Below are 8141 nucleotides of genomic sequence, written 5' to 3' on the forward strand. Positions count from 1 at the left end.
GGCAGAGGCAGAGGCAGGTGGATCTGAGTTCAAGGCCATCCTGGTCTACAGAGAGCGTTCCAAGACAGACAGGGCTATACAGAGAAACCCTGTTTTGAAATAGCAACAACAAAAAATGTCGTCTGGACATGACTAACTGCTGGCCTAGGAACTCACAACTGTGGTTACCTGCACAAAGTCAGGCCAATCAGCAATCGAGCAGAGACAGGGAGGGATTTATGAGATTCCACTTCTAGCTGAGGAGTTACCGACAGTTGATGATTTATAAAGGGTACAGAGACAGTTTCTTTTAAGAGTGTGGCCCAATGAAAGTGATAGTCTCACACTCAGGAGTATATGCGCAGCATAAATTGGACTAGGTAGGCTTAAAAAAAAAAAAACCAGGACAGAAAGTACAAGATAATTCTGGAAGAAGGGAGAGGGAGGATTTTAAATACATTGTATGAATGTATAAAATCTTTAAAGGATAAAAATATTTTTTAAAAAGAAGGATGGGCTTATTGCTTAAAATTTTTATTTTACATGCATTGTTTGACAAATCATTGTATCAACCCTTGTATAACTTTCAACTCACTAATAAATAACCTACACCTGGTTTCCAAGTGTTATCAAACTGACATAAAAGAGTAAGAACACAAACAAGTACTTTTTTTGTGATGCCACTAGCATCGTTTTTTTTTCCCCCGCTTTTGAAATCAGGAGAAGCAGGACCAGTTCTAAGCTCAGGATTGTTTAAGGAATGGTCTGTTTTGTTCAGATGTATACAAAGTGACACCATAAGTGATTGCTGGGATAGGCCAGCAGCCCATTTGAACTTCATTTTCAATAACTTCACCCACTCTCCATCAACTTAATTTCCGTGCTCTTATCTATATACAGCTATTTAAATTAATTGTATGCTGAGATGTTGGATGAACTGGTGTTTTCTTCTCAGTTTTATCTGTCTCAGGGTAATACCCAAATAGTCTTCAAAGTCCAAACAGAGAAAATATCACCGATATTTAATCAGCTGTAAAATAAAGTGCTTCAGAAAGTTACAATCAACCAAGTTCACACAGAAAGTTGGAACCGGCCCGTTAATTCTTCACAATGGCAAACGTCTGCCGCTGTGACGGCCAGGGCTTCCCAGAGCACAGCTAAGGATGAGGTGACAAGGCCGGAGAAAGGCTTCAGCAAGGACGCGCTCACCGCGGCTCGGCCGAGGTGATTCCAGCCTCCCTCCCCAGCGAGGCCCCGCTCGCCGTCCGCACCCTGGCTGGGCCCTCTTCCGACCTGGATACTCACCATGGCGGTGGCGGGATCAGACAGGAAACAGGGAGGCCTGCACCCGGGGCCTGAGGAAAGTAGGTTGTTTAGAAGCCGCGGGTTGCCAATGGGAACGGAGACACGTGGGCCCGTGGTTCTACACACTCATTGGCCCTAAGTGTCACGTGACACAAAGGGCTGCGTAACTGGCTGCGAGATTCGGAAGTCCCACCTTTTCTTGCCACACAAACCTGGGGCGGTGCCTGCCGTTGCCAATGGCAACAGAGAATTTTTGGGGGGGGGGTGGAGTCACGATGGGTAGGGGATCGCTTGAGGTGGCAGGGTGTTTAGCTTCAGTCAGGACAGAAGCTGGGCTTTGGCACCAGGGTCCAGGGCGTGATTCCAGACCTCGGCCGCCTCTGAGAATAACAGGCTCGGTGATGGGGCTTCAGCGTGACTGCATCCGGCTAACAAGCTAGTGCTGGCAATGATGTACGCCCTTCCTCCATCTGCATTATTTTACAAAGTTGGCAGAAGAGACTAACTTTACCTTTTAAAAAAAAATGTGCAAAAACACAGGTTTATATAGAACAGTGAATTAGAGAGACAAACACTAGATTCGTCAGGAGAAGGTTGCAGAATAACGTCCTGATCGCCCTGGTGGAAGTTTTGACTTACGAAGTCTAGCTGGAGTCAATTAGAATCTTCAAGTTCAACCGTTATTCCAAAGTGATGACTACCTGTAATTAAGACACTGTCCTGGGTCAGCTATGGTGGCCTTGCCTTTAACCCCAGCACTTGTAAAGCAGGTGCAGAAGGATCTCTTTGAGTTCAAGGCCATCTAGGGGTACATAATGAATCCCTGTCTTAAAAAAGACATTGTCCTATGAAAAAGTATAGAAAGAGTATAGGAATATTATCACAAATATTGGGCACCCTATCTGGTGAGCATACAACCACTATAGGCCAGCGCCATATCTTATGAGGAGGCACTGGGTAAGCCAACACTATGCAGAGCGGGCAGCCTTCTGAGCCTGGGAGACTAAAAGCAGGAGGGAACGAACATTCAATGTTAGCTCTTGAGTTATCAAGAGTTAATTTTGATGGTGCATTTTGAGATTGTCTTTCACAGCCAATACAAAATAGAGTTTAAAGTGAATCACAGTTGGGTGCTTTTAGATGCAGAATCATGTTAAAGTCATGGTTCCAGAACTACTTATAAAGGAAGAGACTGAGAATCTACAGACTGGAGAGGTAAATAGGGACTTTGGAGCTTGAGTCTTAAAGCAATATAAATATGTTTTCAAGACAAAAATCAAAAGGCTATGGCCAGGTGTTCTAATACAGTGGATATTAAATACGATTCTGGTTTCAAGAATCTTCTTTCATTTTTTTTTTTGCTATTTTATTCTATCTAAATGATATTAATTAGGTAGAAAATGTAATAATTGTCACAGGAGCTAAGCTTAATTACTTAAAAATCAACCTGAGGGCTGGCCAGATGGTTCAGTAGGTAAAGGCACTTCCTGACAAGCCTGATCACCTTATTCAGTTTTCTGGATCCACATGGTAGAAGAAGAGCCAATTCAGGACTCTTGTCTTCTGACCTCCACATGAACACTGCACCATCCCTGTCCTCCCCCTCCACATGTGTGCACACACGAGCATGCACACGCCTCCACACGTGACTTTTAAGCTTCTTAAGTGAACGTACACTTTTGTTGTTAGAACCAAGTGCTAACAGTTAAGTCCTTTAGAATAAAGCTAATTTGTAGAGACGTGGTATCGTTAGGAAAAAGGTACAACAATGAAAACATACTCCTTAGTGAAATGGTCAGAACAGAACAAAACAGAAATAAGTTAAATGGATAAGAGTTAGATGAGAAAAGTGTGTTCAGAAAAGCCACATGTCATGATTAGCAGGGGAAGGCAGATCTAGAATGTAACAAACGACCACTGCCAAGGGTTTTAACTCTCATCCTAGTGCAGATAACAGAATTTTCTTGTCCACACTTACCCACCCACCCACTACCACAGAAGTAAAGTTCTTCCTTCTGTTTAGGGCAAGCTGTGTCAGAAACAGGCACGTTTGCATCTTTTCACAATATCACAATTTTTTATGAATGATAGATTCACAAGCAGCTCCAGTTTTACTGGCTGAAATTTGCCAGGCAGTCTTCCTTTTTTTTCCCCCTGATCTTTACTAATATTAATTTTTAGGCCACACACCACACATCATCCATTAAATCTATCTATAGTATATAGATGCATATATACGTATGTATATGTTACAGCATAGCTACAAACGAGATAAAGAAGCTATAGCAAGAATCCAGGAGACCTAACTGAAAGGAAGAAGCAAGAATCTGATATGGATGCAAAGGGAATCTTGGTGAGGACGGCAGTGGGGTGAGATCAGATCATATTTGTTGGAGATCTACTGCACAGTCAAGCCGCAAAGCCAGGTTGACAGGATCTTCAGGGTTGAGCAGCCAAGGGGAGATGCAGAACAGTGATATCCATGAGGGTGAGGTGAAGTACCAGGTTCTGATGGGTGAATGGGCAAGTGGGCAGACAGACTAGGTGCTCAGATGTCAGGTCAGTGAGGCTGTCACCATTGCACTGTCGGGTATCCTTCTCTGTATGGGGTCCAGGTGAAGGTGTTGCACCCCTTCTTCAGTTTGCTGTTCTGATAACTTCTCTGGTGTTCCTGAAATACTTGTACAATCCCAAATTCTTTAAGATGATGCTCTTTATTGTCTGAGAATTTTCTACATGCATGCTGTGTATTTTGATCAATGCCACCCCCATCCCCATCCCCTGCTCCAGTTTCAACAAGGAGTTCATGGCTATCCCAGGTCTGTTGACAAGCAGGAGAAGGGGTAGTTTACTGCCTTGCCTGGGCTTGGTATAGTGCTATTACACAGGAGTCCTCTACTTAGATGATCCAGAGATAATGTGTCTGCCCACAGAAGACTAAGACCAGCAGCCATGTTCTTATGAATGTAAGTCGAGGCACTCCAAGGCATTGGTGGGTAATCTGGGGGTACTAATGTTATGTTTTATAAAAAAGAGAACCAGGATATGTTTGTTTGTGCAGGGTATGATGCGCTGGGAGTGGTGCCTTAGAGCATGGGAAGGGGAGTTGAGAAGGGAGTAGAGACAGAGAAAGGCAGAGAGAGAGAGAGAGAGAGAGAGAGAGAGAGAGAGAGAGAGAAAGAGAGAAAGAGGCCAGCAAAGAACAACACATGGAGAGAGGGAGAAGGGAGAGAGGGAGAGAGGGAGAGAGAGGGAGAACAGAAAGAGAAGGGGCAGAGAGAGTAGGAGAGGAAGAGAGAGAGGAAGAGAGCCAAACAGCCTGTTTTATAGGAAGCGAGGCCTTCCCGGGTTGTTGCCAGGTAATTGTTGTGCCATGCCTAGAAGGAAAGCTAACAACTAGCTTGGCTGTGCCCAACTTCAGCTTTGTCCAGGCTCTTCATCTTTTTCCCCCTCCTTCAGTGGCGTGGAAACATAATCTATATCCTTACAAAGCCCATAAGGATAGGTTCAATTGCTCACAATGAGCCCGTTCAAGCCCAGTTAAATTTCCGTTTTATCGTGCTATGTCTCACATTTCCAGTCATCGTTGTCTGCTCTCATAACAAAGGTCACCCTTATTTAGTATCTACTATGTCCTAGACACACTCCGTCTTAGTAGTAAATCCTCAGATGCAGTTACTTCTATGGAGTGGACACTGGGTTTGCACATGGAGAAAACGGCTTTGCTCTGCATTGTGGTTTCAGGTAATTAAACACGTTTTTGTCATCAGTCTATTGCTGAGGAGATAAGTGTTCCCTCACAGGCAAACTCCTGTTATGCTGTGTTATTAATGCAGGGGTCTAAAGGAGAGAGTGCACGGTGCCAATATTTCATCTGTGAAGTTGTTTGTGGCTTGGGGATTTTTGAGGTAAGAGCTACAGGCAATTAACGGCTGCTTAGAGAAGGAGAATCAGTTGTCTCCAGAAACAAGCCTCCCATGGCTATTCATCCTAAGTGGTCAGCCTTAAACTATACACATATGAGCAACACTAAATAGATTCAAGGGGTGTATTTATATATTGGTGTGTGTATACATGTGTTTATAATAATAAAGAAGAGATCATGAATTTGAAAGGGAGTTGGGGAACGGGAAGAGTAGAAAGAGGGAAAAGAAATGGTGGAAATGATGTAAATACAGTCTTTGTGTATGGAATTTAAAAACATAAAATTTTAAATTAAAAAGAAGAGAAAATGACAAAACAAACAAAACAACAAAACAACCCCCCCCACACACCCATGAGTTAACAGGAAGTAAAAAAGCAGAACTCCAAACGGTTATATGGTAAGGAAGAACGCTTGAGAGGCTGAGCTGAAGTAGATTGGGCAGTGTGAGGAGAAAACCACTTTGGGGAGTCATCTTAAAGCAGAGTCTTTGGAGTATAGCTTCACAGAATTCTCCCCTCAGCTCTGTCTGACTTCTCTGGATAGCCCTGTTAATTAAGGAATTAGGCAAGACTTTTTAAGAAGGAAAGGGCCAGGATGAATGATGTTCTGGTTAGTTTTTTACTGTAAGTTTGACACAACCAACAGTTACAAGGAAGGGGAAGTCTCACTTGAGGGATTTTCCAGATCATATCGGCCTATGGCCATGTCTGTGGGAATTGTTTTCATTTTTTTTTTTTTAATTGATGTGGAAGGATTCATCTCATTGTGGTGATGCCACTCCTGGGCAGGTGGTCCTGGATTGTGTAAGAAAGCTGGCTGAGCATGAGGGAAGGCCAGAATGAGGCAGTAAGCAGCTATCCTCCATGGTTCCTGCCTTGGCTCCTGCTCTGACTTCCCTCAATGGCGGACTGTTACACGAGAGTGCAAGCTGAAATATCCCTTTCTTCCTGAGATACTTTTGGTCAAAAGGTTCTAGGCCAGAAGGGCTCAGTGAGGAGCTGTGGGACTTCGTTGATCTCCAGGTTGCCGGAGGCTACTTTCAGTAAGTTTCAAATTTTGCTAGGGTCAGGCAGCATGGAAAAGTGCTGACAAATTAGACTTATGAAATACAGGTTGCATGCACAGAAGATCAGGAAAGGAAGTGGTTCACCGTAAAATACAACCACCTTCAAGATAGTGTGGATCGTGGCAAGAGTTAGAACAAATCATAGATTAGTTTCACTGATAAACCTCCATTTGTTGACAACACCCCTAAAAGGAAATGAATAACAAAACCATCAGAAAATGAAGCTTATTTTAAGAAAACTACCAAAAATTAGTTGTGGAGAACACTTTCTTAGGAAGTAAAAGAACAGTTGCTTGCAGAGACAATTTCCAACAAATCCTTATTTTATACCTCATGTACGTGTACTCGTTTTGTGAACCGGCTAGCTCTGCCTTGTGCTCAATCAACAATTGTTCACACAGAACTAGATACACGCAAGACACTGTGGGGAGGGAAACCAGAGTGATGGGATTGATGCCTTTCAAAACTGGCCCTGTAATCAAGTCAATCTCAAAGCAGACAGCAAGTAATAAGACACTTTGGGAGAGAGGTCATTCTTATAATCCAAAAGAGGAGATATTTTAGAGATATATTCTGGAAGGCAGTGGGATATTTTGTTTGTTTGTTTGTTTGTTTGTTTTTCGAGACAGGGTTTCTCTTTATAGCCCAGGCTGTCCTGGAACTCACTCTGTAGACCAGGCTGGCCTCGAACTCAGAAATCCGCCTGCCTCTGCCTCCCAAGTGCTGGGATTTAAGGCATGTGCCACCACTGCCCGGCGGCAGTGGGATTTTGATGAGGCCTCAGAAGTGTAGAAAGTGTGGGAGATTGACGGCTATGAATGAGAAGGTGGTCCCAAATGAGGAATTAGATATCCATCAGAACCAGGAATGTACATTTATGTTTCTTAATGGTTTCAGGAATAATATTGGAAGATACTGAAATTTGAATGAATTGCCCTTATTCAGAAATATGGGCCTTCTCAGGACTGTGGTCTTCCATGTTTGCCAAGATTCGTGACAGACCAGTTGCATTTTTTGTGTTACAAAATGGAGCCGGGAAGTGGCTCCTGGGAGCACTTGGGAGGCAGAGGCAGGTGGATTTCTGAGTTCGAGCCAGCCTGGACTACACAGTGAGTTCCAGGACAGCCAGAGATATACAGAGAAACCCTGTCTTGAAGAAAAAAAAAAAAGAAAGAAAGAAAGAAAAGAAAATGGAACAGGACACTTCAGTCTGCTAAGGCACTTTTACCTACAAAAGACAAAGTTGTGTGATCTGACAAGCCCTGCACCAACTGTATTTATAAGTGGAAGTTTTTCCAAGAAACAGGGGTGGAGGGGCTAAACCATGATGGAGGAAAAAGGAAGTCCCATTCTCATCCAGCTGATGGAGAGGTATCTTCCCCACTACTGTAATTAAGTTGATTGGAGGAAAATGTCTTGATTTAATGGCTAACCTGGGCTGTGCTTGCAGAATTGGGCAGAAGAGAAGCAGGAACTTTTCAACAGACATTTGTGAGTTCCTGCTGTTCCTAAAAACTATATCTATGGGCTGTTTTTTGTTTGTTTGTTTATTTTGTTTTCTTTTTTTGTTTTTTGTTTTTGATCCTGAGCAAACCCTATCTCTAGAAAAGCGTCTGATTTGTTTATTACTGGACCCTGACCTTTGACCCCTTCATTTGCTTCCAAGGCTCTGTCCTCCTTCGAGTACTTCACTCGGCCTCAGGTCAATTCTTTCATGCAATCATTCAACCACGAACGGGTTCAGTTTCTTACTGAATGATCATGCTGTAATGGTAAGTTGATAGGATCCGACCTTAAATCCTCTTAAAACACACTTGTTTGTTTGGCTTGGCTTCATAAAACCATTTTGACATTTTTTTTTTCAAT

General features: G+C 43.1%; 1 protein-coding gene across 2 annotated transcripts in view; it reads right to left on the bottom strand.

The window, feature by feature from the left end:
* Nucleotides 1–1369, bottom strand: part of Lztfl1 (leucine zipper transcription factor like 1) — a 27491-nt gene extending 26122 nt beyond the window's left edge. For both annotated transcript variants that reach the window (XR_003713177.1, XM_028781784.1), the window contains exon 1: nucleotides 1285–1369. Coding sequence is in view for 1 of the 2 variants with exons in the window: in XM_028781784.1 (XP_028637617.1) it covers nucleotides 1285–1287 (3 nt within the window). In the remaining variant the exon portion in view is untranslated. The remainder of the gene's footprint in view (nucleotides 1–1284) is intronic.
* Between the last annotated feature and the right edge of the window lie 6772 nt (nucleotides 1370–8141).

This window comes from Grammomys surdaster, unplaced genomic scaffold (genome assembly GCF_004785775.1).
Source record: "Grammomys surdaster isolate TR1022 unplaced genomic scaffold, NIH_TR_1.0 546, whole genome shotgun sequence".
NCBI classification, from domain to species: Eukaryota; Metazoa; Chordata; class Mammalia; order Rodentia; family Muridae; genus Grammomys; species Grammomys surdaster.